The 14,919-nt window shown below is 41.2% G+C and overlaps 1 protein-coding gene and 1 pseudogene across 2 annotated transcripts; one reads left to right on the top strand and one right to left on the bottom strand.

Moving 5' to 3' along the window:
- Positions 1-9,334: 9,334 nt before the first annotated feature.
- FABP5 (fatty acid binding protein 5) lies at positions 9,335-13,811 on the bottom strand. Of its 2 annotated transcripts, none has more exons than XM_045398442.3 (4): positions 12,683-13,811; positions 10,863-11,035; positions 10,432-10,533; positions 9,335-9,596 (listed from the first exon to the last, which is right to left on the bottom strand). In XM_045398442.3, exons 1-4 carry the CDS (start codon positions 12,735-12,737, stop codon positions 9,543-9,545), a joined length of 384 nt encoding a protein of 127 aa, XP_045254377.1. In that variant the 5' UTR covers positions 12,738-13,811; the 3' UTR covers positions 9,335-9,542. The 2 variants fall into 2 exon arrangements, with proteins under 2 accessions (XP_045254377.1, XP_005563674.1); XM_005563617.5 differs by having other exon boundaries at positions 13,672-13,811.
- Positions 12,922-14,919, top strand: part of LOC123575228 (peptidyl-prolyl cis-trans isomerase A pseudogene) — a 102,478-nt pseudogene continuing 100,480 nt past the window's right edge.

Genomic DNA, 14,919 nt, shown 5'->3' with positions numbered 1-14,919 from the left:
AATTAGCATATGAAAATTCAAAATCTTCCCTTCTAGCTATTTGAAAACATACAATAAATTATTAATTATAGTCACTCTACAGTGCCATAGAACACTGGAACTATCCTCCTATGTCACTCTAATTTTGTATCCATTAACTAACCTTTCCCTAATCCTGCTTCCCACGACCCTACCTGGCCTCTAATAACCACTAGTCTAACTCTATGTTTCTAAGAGTTCAACTTTTTTAGTTCCCATGTATGAGTGATAACATGTGGTATTTGTCGCTCTGTTGCCTGCCTTATTTCACTTTATATAATGTCCTCCAAACTTATCCATGTTGAGGGATGTATATCTATTAAGTAATTTATCCATTTTTAATTGGATTTATTTTGGTGTTGAGTTTGTATCTATCTCATCTTTTAGAATTTAATGGAATTATTCATGTAAAGTTTTTGCCTCAGTATCTGGCATTACTGTGAAAACAGTATTACAAATCATTATTTGGAGCGGAAATTATTCAAAATATACTATTGGTTTTATGTTCAATATTTTCTCTAAATTCAACACAACGAATGCTTTATCATAGGCAGATAAATCTCCTTAATTATGAAAAGCAAATGTGAGTATCAGAAACAATGGCTAAATATACCAAAACATTGTGTTGAACACCATAAATATGTACAATTTTGTCATTTAAAATGAAAAAATTTAAAGAAAATATGAAATATTTTCATGTTTAATACACTTCTAGACATTCAGAACACTACATGACACATGGGCCTTTAAAATATTTCTTGAATTGATGTATTAATAAATGTTGTTCATAATAATTGTAAAAAAAGAGGGATAATTATAAATCTACAATCTCTTATCCACCAACCCCAAAATACAAAAAGCTCCAAAAACTGCTTTTTCTTTTATAACTTAGTTGGTGGCAAAACCTCATGGGATTTGAACTCATTTGGCAGCAAAGCCTGAGGTGAACTGATGGACAAGCCATGTACACTCTTTCTTCACCTCACTTAGTGTGAGTAGTCACACGGTTTCACTACAGATATATTCATATGTTTGATTAAATGGTATTGTCCCAGGCATCTCTGGCAAAATTATATATGGGTTAATATGTGGATATAATACATACACACACTATATTAACTTTCTAAAATGCAAAACTAATTCTGAATTCCAAATTATATCTGGCTCAAGGGATTGGGATGTGAGTATCTGCCCTTTACTGTGGCTCTATCTGGCACTAAACCATCTGGTGACTTCCCAATAGACTTGGATGAAATCACTGTGCTTTCCCTGACTCCAGGGCCTTGCAGGACACAGCCAATGCCCACCATCTCCAGTGCAGTCCTTCCCTCTTTCAGGTGTTCTGCCTGGCTCCACACCAAGTTATGTCCACCTCCAGACATTTGCACTTGTCAATCATGCTGGAGAGGCTTTTCCTTGTTCCTCCTCCCCTGGAGGCTCCTTTTCTGCCTTCAGGTTTCAACTTAAATTTCTTCCCCCAAGAGAGGCCTTCCCTAACCTACCCACTATTGGTTCCTGCTATTAGTCTTCATCAAGCATCCTGTTTAGTTCCCTCACGGCAATTAAATCTATCTATAATTATTAGTTCAATTTTTGTTTATTGTCTATCTCTCCCTCCAGACTCTAAGCTCTATGAAGGTGAGAGCTTTTACTTTATTCAATTTTGTAGGCCCAGTTCTTAGCACTATATAACTGGCATATTGTAGGGACTCAACATATATTTGCGAAATTGAATGAATGAATGAATCAATCAATCAACAAGACATCCATCCCAGACATGCTGTCACTGGGGTAGGATTTAAAGACCTCATCAGCTAACTGATCAACACTAATACAATAAGAGACAACTGACTTCTTATATGTGATATATAAGTTGTATCAATTTGTTTTAGAATAAATAAAGTGTTTGTCTTAAGTCCTGAAAGAATCACTACAGGTATACAGGCTCTGGTATAATGAAATAAGAGACATGATAGTGAAAATGCAACTCTCCCCTTGGCAAATATGCTAATGACAGTTTTATCCAATTATCCCTTGAACTTACTGCCTTCATTCACATTATGTTGCCTCATTCTGGTGTGGTGCCTTATTTCTTATTTTAACATGTGTCTTTATGCCCTATAGACATGGAATTGAAACAGCACCATTTCCCCATCGACTGTCCAAACATACCAAATTGACATGGATTTAAATTTTCTGGGATTCTGGAATTACTGCCTATTTTCAGAATAAAACATTTAAATTCTCATAAAACCTTCTATCAGCATGGTAAATAATCTTCACATAAAATCAGAAAGTATTAAGATTATCTCATCTCTGTCATGATGATTTCTGCAAAGTTTCTGGGTGTGGCATGCGTCTGGTAAAATGATGCACTATGTAAGCCAGCCTCCAGAACTGGCCATTTTCCAAAACTCTGCCTGTTCTAGAAAGGGTGGCATTTTCCCCCGTGTTTCCGCCCTGTATAGCTAAGGGAGGAAGCTGAGTTTAGTGGTTAGTGCAATAGACTGAGTCAGCAAGTTTAGTTTCTATATTTGGTGATGTGATTTGCTGAAAACCTTTGTCAAACCAACTGTGTCTAAATGATGAAAGGAATCTTTGTTCTCTTATATCTAACTTTTCTAAACTTCTGTGTGAATACTATCTTCATTGCTACTGTCCTGAAACTCTGAAACATCTCTCTGAGATTTTTCTCCCTTATATTCTTTCAGAGAATCAATAAACCAAACCAAACAGCAGCAAAGCAAGACAGAAACTAAGCCAAATACCAGGGCCTCAGTGGCCTATGCACACAGGTACACACAGAAGTATAGCACAGGTTATACACGACCTGGCAGGGCCATGCACTCAGGTGAGAATAAGAATGAAGACCTCTGGAGCTGTGCCCAAATAAGCACCAGGCCCTTGCATAAAGTTCAGCAATGAGAAAGAGCAAAACTGTCCATTACAGTATAAACACAATGTTGGACATTTAACTTTACCATTAGGATTAACTTTAGAACAAACATCTCCCCTTCCCTAACATTCAGATATTTAATGTAAAAAGGGGGAAAAATGTGTTCCCTGTTAGCCTGTTGGGGGCAAAATATTTTGTGGGGTAGAATTTTCCTTAACCAGGTGCCTACTACATTCTGCAACTTTGTGAAGCCAGCTTTGTTTGCAGCCAGGCATTACTTGGTTTATGTCACATCATGGGTTGAGTGCTTTAGGGGATCTAACCAAAGGATAAATATTTTTTAAATATTTTAAATAATTATATTCCATCAATGGAAAAGAATGTTTATCAAACCACTGTTAATAACTCCAAAACTTTTTCAAAAGCTCAAACATTTATCAAGAGGAAATTGATAAAAGAAATTATAGAGTTGAAGTAAAGTTAAATATTATGAAGTTAAAAAAAGATGTGACTCTATACTTAAATCAGGTTTAAAAGACAAATAATGGCAAGAGAAGACTGTGTTATATGATTCCATGTATAAAATGTTTTGGATGTTTATGCATATAAATATATGAAGAATTATTTGAATGCATCATAACAAAATATTAATATCAATTTTCTATAGAAGTGAGACTTCCAAGGATATTTATTTACTTCTTTATGCTTTTCTGAAACATCTTCTAATATAAGTTTATTATTAAAGATACAAACAAGCTATTGGCATTTAAATGTTTTTGCATTTTTGTAATAGAAAGATAAGCAAATAAAAATTAAACATCACCTCAAACCCAGGAGATAGGCACTGTTAACATTCTTCTGTATTTAATTACCCATTATTACACAAATGGTATAATATGTACATAATATTTTATATCCGGTTTTTCCACTTTACAGTGAATTACAAGTCTTTTTTCCAAGCTATTGTCTTTTCGTTTTTTTTAAATTCCAGTTAGTATTTTATTGTATGGCTATATTATGATTATTTAACCTTCTATTTCTAGAAAGTTATATGTTTGCCAATCATCTGCTAGTGTAAAAGCACTTGGATGAACATCTTTATAACCCAATTATCAACATTCAGAGAACTTTCTCCAAGACAGTAGAGGATGGAGTCAGCCTATCATCAGACAAAGGCCCAGTTGTTTCCTATGCTGCCAAAAGCATAGCTCAGTCTCTCAGCCATGTCTCCTAGACCTGCAATTAATACTCCAGGGTAAAACTTGCCTGTCAGTTGGGCTTGCTTCTCTGGATTCCCAGAAATAGGCCACATAATTCCTCATGATTTTGTCAGCTCATTGTCACTTTAAGGCAATTAAAAAACAAATTTTGTCCAATATTTTCAGTGTCTTTGGTAAGTTATTCCAAATATCAGTATCTCCTCGCAAAAATAGAACATCTTTTTTAAAACAGCCATCTGTCACTTCCTCCTTGATACTCTCGGTAGTTTCCCTGGGTCCTTAGATAAACCTAAATCCCTCACTAGCAGCTACAAGGTCTTACACACTCTGCTTCTCACCTAAATCTCAGACCGCATCTCGCTCCACATTGCTCCTCTTTCAATAAGCTTCTGTCACTCTGTGGTTCTGTCAGTCCCCACCTCAGGGCTTCTGCAGCGCCTAGTCCCTCTGCCTAGAACACTGTTGCTCCAGATGTTCACTTGCCTACCTACTTCTCTCATTATTCAGGTCTCAGTCCAAACACTACCTTTTCTAAGAGGCCTTCCCTGACCATCCCATATAAAGTATTAAGTTGGTGCAAACATAATTGCAGTTTTTGCACTTCAAAGTCATGGCAAAAAACTGCAATTACTTTTGCACCAACCTAACAGATTCCACCACTTTCACTCCTTATCACTCTACTTGGTTTTATATTTTTAGCTGCACTTATCGCCCTGCCATTTATTTGAATCATGTATGTTTCATCACGCTATGGTTTGACTGTGTTCCCCAAAGTTCATGTGTTGGAAATGTAATCCCTAATGCAACACTGACAGGAGGTGGGGCCTAATAAGAGGTGATTAGGTCACAACGGCTCTGCCTTCATGAATAGATTAATGTCATTATCTCTGGAGTGGGGTGGTTATCTCAAGAGTGGGCTTGTTGTGAAAGTGATTTCAGTCCCCTCTTGCTCTCTTACTCTCTCTTGTCTTTCCACCCTCCGCCTTGGGATGACGTATCAAGAAGGCCCTCACCAGATCAGATCCCTGAAGTTTTGACTTCCCAGCCTCGAGAAATATGAGATAAATTTCTGTTCTTTATAAATTACCCAGTCTCAAGTATTCTGTCACAGCAGCACAGGACAGACTAAGACACATCATCTCACACTAGAATGTCAGTTCCATCAGAAAGAACCTTCGCCGTACTCTATCTTATTCACCATGCCATGTGTTGCCAGCACCTTTAAAAAACGTTCCTTAAGAATTATCCTCGGCCGGGCGCGGTGGCTCAAGCCTGTAATCCCAGCACTTTGGGAGGCCGAGATGGGCGGATCACAAGGTCAGGAGATCGAGACCATCCTGGCTAACACGGTGAAACCCCGTCTCTACTAAAAAAATACAAAAAACTAGCCGGGTGAGGTGGCGGGCGCCTGTAGTCCCAGCTACTCAGGAGGCTGAGGCAGGAGAATGTCGTAAACCCAGGAGGCGGAGCTTGCAGTGAGCTGAGATCCGGCCACTGCACTCCAGCCTGGGCGACAGAGCGAGACTCTGTCTCAAAAAAAAAAAAGAATTATCCTCTTTTCAGACATTTTCCAAGTATGCAGTATGGGAGAAGGAGGTATGAGGGGAGGAGGCCATGGGAGGAGGAGAGAGACTGGATCAAAAGCAAATGTTTACATAAGATCTGGTGACAGAGCCTGGCAGACCAGTTATCATAAGACTCCAATTATTTTCCAGTTGCTGTGTGACCAGCTGCAAGTCATACCACTTTGCCTTTCACAACATTTCAAAATACATGTCACTCAGCTTTCCAAACCAGTTCACCAGCTTCATCAGCCCTTTCTACCAACTCACTTCACCCATGACCCACCAAATGGCAGTGAATTCTAAGAGGGCAGTGTTAGAAAAGGAGAACAGAGAATTCATGAAACCCAAGGAAACACTATAATTATTCTCATGAACTTAAAAGTGAATTCAAAATGGAATAGGCATTAAGAATCATTGGTTTATGAGCAGCAAGAATTGAGTAATAGTCTAAGTTGACTTGGCAGCATCAAAATCTAGGTGCCAACAAGATGGTTCTCAACCTTTTCATGGTCATAGCACAATTTCAAATACCAGAATTTTGAGAAAACAGTTAAAGAGATTGAGACTCAAGAAATCTTTGACAATGTTAGCAATAGATGCATCATCATAATCACTACTAGCATAAAACAATGCTCATTTTGCCTGCAAAGATCTCACAGTGGCAATTCACTACAACCATTCATCCGCAGGCACTCGGACTTCACTTGAAGAGAACAGTTGATGCCCTCATGGTGCTCAAGGACATAATACAAAAGTTGTCATCTTTCTCCTGTATATTTTTCTTTAGTGAGAGGCTGACTTGTGTTAAACTGTCTTTCTTCTGGCAAATCATATTCTTCACCATGTTCTACAAACACCTCAGGTCCAGTTCTGCTTGACAGGCGTTGCCTGTTAGCAGAGTGCTTGGTTGCAGTAAAATAAACTGTATACATTGATCAAAACTGGGTAGCCTATTTTTTGGTGGCCAGAGTGCCATGACATGCCAGTTTGGAAGCAAGGCTGAATTCCTTACTTCCTATTTCAAACATCCTTATCCCACAGTCATCAAGCGCACTATTCTGGGGTAAGAGACCTGATTAAAGCTGAATCATTTGTAAAAAAGTAAGAAATATGGTTTTAATAAAGTCGATTGAAGCAATATCATAACGGGTCTTAAAGAATATAAAATGTGCTAAATAGACGTCAGGAATCCATTAATTTATTAACAAATTCGTTCATTTAACAAATATGTATGAAGCATCTTTTGTAAGTCAAGTTCTCCCCTAATTGCATACTAGAGAGTGTGTGCACTGTTAGAAACAAAGTCCCTTCTTCATAAGACTTACTTTCTACTGCAGAGACAGACAATACCCAAAAAAATTAAGAAATAAAACAAGTAAATGTATAGTTAGAACTGATGATAAAGGTGAGGACTATGAGGAAAAAATAAAGCAGCTCAGGGAGAGAATGCGGGGGAGGAGTGGCAGCTCTGATGCATCATGTGGTCTGGGAATGACTCACTGCTAGGGTGACCTTTAGGAAAGAGACTCTAAGGAAGGGAGAAAGTGTGGGCTGCAGCCTCCTTGGGGAAGAGTGTTTCAGGCCGAGGAAACAAGTGCAAAGGTCCTGAGGCAAGAGCACATTTGCATCAACATTGGCCAAGGTTTGAGGGAATATTTGAGAGGACAGTGGCAGATGAAATAAGGAGGGGGTGCTGGGAAGGTGAAAGACACAGGCAAATCAGATAGAAACTCTATGAAGATCTTAGCTTCTACTCCTAGTGAAATGAGAGGCCAGTGGAGGCTTCTCAACAGAGGAGTAACATGTTGTAACCTGTGTTTTAAAATGATAGCTTTGGGAGAATAAAGTTGCAAAATGGCAGAGAAGGGGAGAGTTGATGGTGTTGTCTGAATGAGGGTGGTATCTGTGAAAGAGGTGAGAAGCAATTGAATTCTAGGTATATTCTGATGGTAAAACAAATTAATTTGCTAATGGATTAGATTTAAGATGGGAAAGAAATAATCAAAGATTAGACATTTAGCCTAAACACTGGAAACATGACATTCTCATGAATCCAGAGAGAGAATACTGCAAGAGGAACAGGTCTGAAATTTTTAAACATAAGAACTTCAATTTTGCAAACATCCCATGCTGTCCAAATTAAGAGTCACTAACTACATGTGGGTACTTAAAATTTACATTTTAGTTAATAAAAACTAAATTAAAAATCCAGTTCCTCAGTTGTACTCAATACATTTCAAGTGCTCAATACTCACTTAGGGCTAGTGGCTACCTCAGTGGACAGTGCAGATATTAAAGAGCATTTCCGTGTCACATAAAGTTATATTGGGCAGTGCTGGTGGGACATTAAGCCTTTACTATATTATGGGTCCTGTGCTTTCATTTTTGTCATATTTTTTATTGGACAGTGTTGACTTAGACTTCCTATGTGATTTTCAATCATGCTTATTTCAGTCTCTATGCTAGGGTTCTTCGTTCATCCACATTTTCCACTTCTCAATCATGCTTGGTTCAGGGAGAATGTCAATAAACGCATGATTATAAGAAGCGGAAAATGTGGATGAAAGAACCCTAGCATAGAGACTGAAATAAGCGTGACTGAAATGGAAGTACATGCAATTTTTACATTTTCCCTAGCCACATTAAAAAAAATGGGTAAAATTAACTTTATTATTATAATTTATTTTAATATGCAATCAATACCAAAAAATCATTAAGGCATTTTACTTTTTGTACTAAGCCTTTGAAATCCCCTATGTACATCTCATTTCAGACTAATCACACTTTAAAAGTTCAATAGCCATATGTGACTCATAGCTACATATTGGACAGCACAGGACTAGAGTATCAGTGAGTTGAAAACCTCCACTGACTGCTAGCAGTGGGTAATTCCTAAGAGAAGATGCTTACCAGTTAACATTTCTTCACATGGAGGGTGGTTTCAGAAGTCTCAATTAGTATACTTTGGGACTTTAGACAAGATCTCTGCACAAGCTGCAAAGAGGCAGCCTTGTAGAATGACTGAACACATTGAGTAGACTTGATGAGATATAGGTTGTCAATCCAGCTCTACTACCTCCTATCCTTGAACTAGTTAGTAAAAAACCAGTTTTCTTACTTGCAGAATGGATATAGTCGTACTAGCCCTTTAACGTTTGCCCTAAAGATCATTTATGCAAAGCTTTAGCTCAGGGCCAACAGCCTGCTTCTCCAAATGTGAACTGTGGATATTTGCATTGGGGACCAAGAAACAGAGACTCACTAGAATTCTGATTATTCTATACATAGTATATTATTTATATGTGTATATACACACAAAAAATATTTTAGTCAATGCTGGTTAATTAAACCTTTGCTCTAATTTGAATCATAAAGTTTATGTTGTAGCCACCTTTTATTGAGAATGGTCTCTGCCAGAAGTTCAAGATTCTTGAGTTCATACAAACTTCAAATAGTATAGGGAAAGCTTAAATAATTGATACAGTATTTCCTGTAAGAGTAGCTATCTAAATTAAATTGCTAGAGTGTCATCTTAATATAGTACCCTCAAGACTCCCCCAGCCTTTACTCAGTTAATAATTATTAAAACTCATCGCTAATTTCCTGTAAGGTTTAAAGAACGCATACAACATGTATTAGCACAAACACATTTCTTTATTAACCAAGGGATGATCCTAATTAATCCAACACACTTTGAAACAGCTACACGTAAAATGTTTGTGATAAAGATAACTGAACACAGTAATGAAAAAAAAAAAAAAAGAAACAGTATGGAGATTTGCTCATTGAACTGAGCTTGGTCATTCTCTTAGTTAATTCCTGTCCAAAGTGATGATGGAATTTTTATTCTACTTTTTCATAGATCCGAGTACAGGTGACATTGTTCATGACACAGTCCTAGGAGAAGGAAAGACATTAAAGAGTTAGGTTAGCCTTATATTCCAGCAGTGGTGGTGTTAAAACATTAGAATCAAAGTCCCACAAAATCACGTAATCTAATTCATAGATGGAGAAAATTTCTTTCAGGATTCACGGATTTGAGAGAAGCTAGAAGCTGTTGTTTTGCTCATAATATGCATGTTTTACAGAAAACTAATGTGTTGAATATATCTTTATTCTTTTGGTCATGGCAAATATTCCTTAAAGATACAGAAAAATGTGTGTCTAAGAGAGCAGTTTGGGGGCTTGCCAAGATTTCACTGTAATGTGGCAACAAAGCAAGAACTCCCCCTGACGCCAGCCAAATCCTCTGCTATGTCATGTCACTTCTCTATCTCCACTAGGACTTTCTTAATAATCAGTGTTCCTGGCCGGGCGCGGTGGCTCCAGCCTGTAATCCCAGCACTTTGGGAGGCCGAGACAGGTGGATCACGAGGTCAGGAGATCGAGACCACCTTGGCTAACACGGTGAAACTCCGTCTCTACTAAAAAAAAAAAAAAAAAAAAAATAGCCAGGCGAGGTGGCAGGCGCCTGTAGTCCCAGCTACTCGGGAGGCTGAGGCAGGAGAATGGCGTGAACCCGGGAGGCGGAGCTCGCAGTGAGCTGAGATCCGGCCACTACACTCCAGCCTGGGCGACAAAGTGAGACTCCGTCTCAAAAAATCAGTGTTCTAGTATTTAACTTGTTATTTTTTTCTTCCAAACTGAGTTCTGTTAATGATCAATGATACAGAACAGTTATGTGAACTACGAATGCACACAAGAAGCTAAGACACAGCAGTTTGACACTTACCACCACTAATTTCCCATCTTTCAATTTTCTTGTTATTGTGCTTTCCTTCCCATCCCACTCCTGATGCTGAACCAATGCACCATCTGTAAAGCTGCAGACAGTCTGCAAAAATGAAGTAAATGTTTTATCTTCCAAGTACATTATAAGAGTTTCCATGACTCATAACCTCATTAATTAACTTTTTTTTTCACCTTCTCCTTTCTGAGTCTACTTCATTAACCCATATTGATTTTATTCACAATAGTTTGTGGTTTTCAACCTAGTAGCTTATAAAAGATGCCAATTCTACAATGAAGTTGATACTTTTGCTAATGTGACAAAACTCAATTCATAACTTTTTCATTAAGTTCTTGCCTACAAACAGTAAAATGTTATTGATACAGCCTATCATTCTAGAAGCTTCTGTGATTTCATAACATGTCATGACTGACCTGAGTTTTTCTGCCATCAGCTGTGGTTTCTTCAAATTTCTCTCCCAGGGTACAAGAAAACTGTGTTGTTTTCAAAGTGCTCTCAGTTTTTATGGTGAGGTTTTTGCCATCACAAGTGATGATACAGTCTGGCTTGGCCATTGCGCCCATTTTTCGCAAAGCTATTCCCACTCCTGTAGAATGTTAAGTCATGTTAAACAGGAAGACCAAAGTTATCATTTACATGATAAAAGCAATATAATTCCATTGTAATCACTTTGTGCAGCATATTTTCACTTATTTGCTTATTGATAACTATTGTAAACACATATCCCATGGTATGAGCCAGCACTTTACATATATGAAACTCAGGTAAGCTTACAACAGCCCTGTAAAAGGCAGATGTTACTGTCTCCATTTTACTGATGAGAAAGCGAGGCACTGAAGTAACTTGCCCAAGATCGTTCAACTGGACAGTGATGGAACTGGGAATCAAGAGCACGGGCACCCTGGCTTCAAATCTGAGCTCTTGGCCACCCTGCTATGCTGGCTTTCAGAAAGTTAGGTAAGAAATGCAGACTTCCAAATTTTATTTACTGAAAGCAGTTGATAGAAGGTGGAGATAAAGTATTCAAAATTGCAAATTCAGGAGTTCCCTCAATCTTTTTCTTTTTACTGGATTCTGCCAACCATTACATTCTATGACTCCAGCACACAGTCTGGCATAGAAATGCTCTCGATAAATATTTGATTAGTAAACTATACAAATTAGAAATCGATCCTGAGATACTCGAACAGCACAATCTTTTAAAAGTCAGCAGCACAATCTTGATGCTAACAAATGGGGAAAAAAATCCTACCTTTGAATATAAAAAATATTTCATAGCTTTATAAATCAATAGAAATTTATAAAATACCATATTAAATTGTATGTTAATTTATGATCTATCAATTTCCCCTTAACGTTCCCCTTAGAGTTAGTTAACATGTATAAGGAAACCTTAGATCCAGGCCAAATCACTGTTTCATAAATGAGACTACAACCTACGCAGGGTGATTGTCTTGATGAAGAACTCTCAGCCAGGCTTTAAAGTTCCCTTTGGAGCCTTCTCTTTGGCCAGCTCAGGGCTGGTGCCTTACCGCTGTTAATTGAGTCATTATTTACTCTCACTTCGGACAAATAAATGGGCTCTGCTCTGTTCACATCCTGACTGCTCCCTAATGAACCGAGTCTTGACAACCTTCAAGACTCCAGAATCGTGGAAACAAGCCCTCCAAACCTACACACAATTTGCTTTCTACAATTTGTTCTCTGGGCCTTAAACTTGTACACACACACACTGTATTTATTGGACATGTGCAGTAAATCGCTTTTTCCAGAGTCATCTTGATGTAGGTTTACAAGGAAAAAGAAAAATACTGCCTTCTTACTTCACTGATAGTATCATAAATACACTTATGATTCACCATAAACCAGCCTTAACACCACATTGTCTTGGATAAAGGGTACTGAAGGAGTGATTCCGAAGTGCCACGGCGACAAGGTATCAATAGAGGGCCACAGTAGTTATTTCACCAGCGAGCAACCAGTTAACATTTGTGGATGCCGGCTTCTGAAGCAACCTTGTAAGTCCCAGCCGTCCCTTAGGGCTGGAAGCTCCCTTCCAGAGAGGATCCATGCTATGCTAACTCCATCTCACTTCCTAGTGGCCTGTGACAAAGGTCCATTTTTGTTTGCAATTTATCCAGTTATCTCAATCAGCATGCAATCTGTCACTGGCACAGAAAAGGACAGTAATTTATAATGAAGCACTGTTTTGAGTGAGAGAAATGAATCTTACTACTGAGATTCTCCTCCCTCGGAACGCTTTCCGCAGGGCCACACCCATCTTGCATGCAGTTTGCCGCAGCAGGGCCAGGCAGTTTCTGTTACGGTTTTCCAGCAACGCCCACTGCCCCCTTCCCCCTCACCCTCAAGAGGCAGAGACCAGGATGGCAACACATGGCCACCCCCAGGCACAGTCGGCCTCATTGCGCTCCTCCCACAGGCCACCCTCCCACTGCGGTGCCCCGGCCCGGCAGTGCCAGCAGCAGGTCTGCACCGCCAGCGCCACGCTTCTCGGGGGCCCTGGTGTTCCATGGGGTGCCAATCCAAAGAGTTCGGCTCAACTGCTGAGGGCGAGCAAAGGAGCTGGGGGAGATGGGGCTGACAGAGGAATACAAGCTGAAGCTGCAGCGCCGCTCAGACCCGTCTACAGGATTTCTGCGGAAAACTGCGCGCCAGCACCGCGTCCCCAAGAAGGGAGGGCAACCTGCGCGCCAGAGAGGAAAAAAAGATGCGACAGGGAGGGAAAGGGGAGTGGGTGCTGCCACGATGGGGTAAATGGAAGAGCCAGGATAGTAGCAGGAAGGGGAAGGACGAGTAAAGGAGGAAAACAGGGAAATAGAGGGTCGCCTGGAGGGGGTCGAAAGAAGTGCAGCGTGAGGTGACGGGTGCGCGCACTAAAGGACAGGAAGCAATGCAGAGTGGCTGCTGTTTGGGCGAGGGGAAAGAAGCATAAGAGAGGTAGGTGGATCACGAGGTGGACTACCTCCGGAATCTTGCGGCCTGCGGGCGGGCAGGAGGCGCGCACGCTCCCTGCTCCTAGACGCCTGCCCGCGTGGTGCTGCGCGCGCTGCACCCAACGGCCGCGTGGTGGGGAAGATGGGAGGGGTTGGGGATAGGTCGCCGAGCATCTCCTGCCCCGGAATCTGGCACGCTGACTGGGACCGAAGGACAGACGGCCACAAACACGCCACGTTGCAGGCGCTGCCAGGTCGGGTGCCTCACCTAGCTCCTTCATGTATTCATCAAAGCCTTTGCTATCCACCAGGCGCCATCTTCCTTCCAGCTGCTGAACTGTGGCCATGGTGGGCGCGGGCGGGCTGACGTGCAGAATGGGGTCGGCGTCGGCGTGGCAGCTTGCTGTGAGGCGCCCGACGCCCGCGGCTGCTTTTATATCGGCGGTCTGCGCAGGGCGGCGCTATGCGGCCAATGGGAGGCGGGCCTCGCCCGGCCCTCGCCCCGCCCGCCGCGCGCCCCCCAGGCCTTCCCCGGGTCGGGAGGTTCTCACCAGCAAGCAGGGACTCGCCTCAGCACCCCACGCCTCCCGGACGCCGGCGCCTGCACGTTTCGGCGCCTCTGCAGGCCCAGGAAGCCACAGGGGGCACCTGGAGGCCCAGCCCCGCCTCTCCTTCACCCTTCCGTTTGACAGCCTATCCACCGCCGTTTTTCCTTTCAAAATACCCGGACCAATCGATTAGCCCTCGCCGGCCTCGGACTGCAGGAAGTGATTGATCGGCTGTTTGGTTTATTGATTGATTAACTACGGTGCCTCCCTGACCTTCTGCTCCTTGCCAGCGGACAAGCTCACAATCCACACCCTCCTGAGAGAACCCGCTCTCGCCATCCGCAGGTCTCCCTGGCCCAATAGTGGGGATATACCTGAGTTGAGCTAGAGGATTTTATCAGAAGGTGCCTGTTGGAACGGGGGACGTCTCGGGAAGTGTGGTTTCTAAACTAAAAGACTGCAGGAAGTGTCAACTTTAGTGATTGTCATTGCCATTCAAGAATGTTTTATTAGTTTATGTTCCCCTCGTAGTGCACCCTTCACGGTTTCTTCTCAGACACCAGCGGGTTCCCTCTTTCTCTTGAACTATAATAATACTCTATACATGTGCGTAGAACGTGATACATTTCAAAGTGTACTTTTCACAGTTTATTACTTGGTGTTCCCGGGTGCCTGTTGGAGCTGACCTCCCTGGACTGGACTGACCTCCCTGGACTGGACTGAGGTGAGGAAGTTGCCACACAGGTTGGCCGTTTCGATAGAGGTAATGTGCATTTATTGAGTAGCTACTAAGTGCTAGATGTGCTTCCTGGGCACTTTATAGACATTGGTCTCCACTATATTTTTGCTAGGGGTGTTATCCCAATTTTTCAAAAGAGAAAATAGGGCAAAGAAAGTGCACAGTGGTAGAACCAGAATCCCCATCCAGGTCCAACTCACTGAAGACCTTATGAAATCAGACCACACCT

The sequence above is a fragment of the Macaca fascicularis genome, chromosome 8 (genome assembly GCF_037993035.2).
Source record: "Macaca fascicularis isolate 582-1 chromosome 8, T2T-MFA8v1.1".
Lineage (NCBI taxonomy): Eukaryota > Metazoa > Chordata > Mammalia > Primates > Cercopithecidae > Macaca > Macaca fascicularis.
The sequence above is the reverse complement of the archived record's forward strand: the minus strand, read 5'-3'. Positions and strand labels throughout refer to the sequence as shown.

Bases quoted from the DNA above. Each gene is read 5' to 3' on its own strand.
- FABP5 (XM_005563617.5), bottom strand. From the start codon at position 13,750: ATGGCCACAGTTCAGCAGCTGGAAGGAAGATGGCGCCTGGTGGATAGC. The intron at 11,036-13,671 runs GTGAGGCACCCG...AACATTCTACAG, and splicing joins TGAATACATGAAGGAGCTAG to GAGTGGGAATAGCTTTGCGA. The intron at 9,597-10,431 runs GTAAGTGTCAAA...TCCTTCTCCTAG, and splicing joins AAGATGGGAAATTAGTGGTG to GACTGTGTCATGAACAATGT.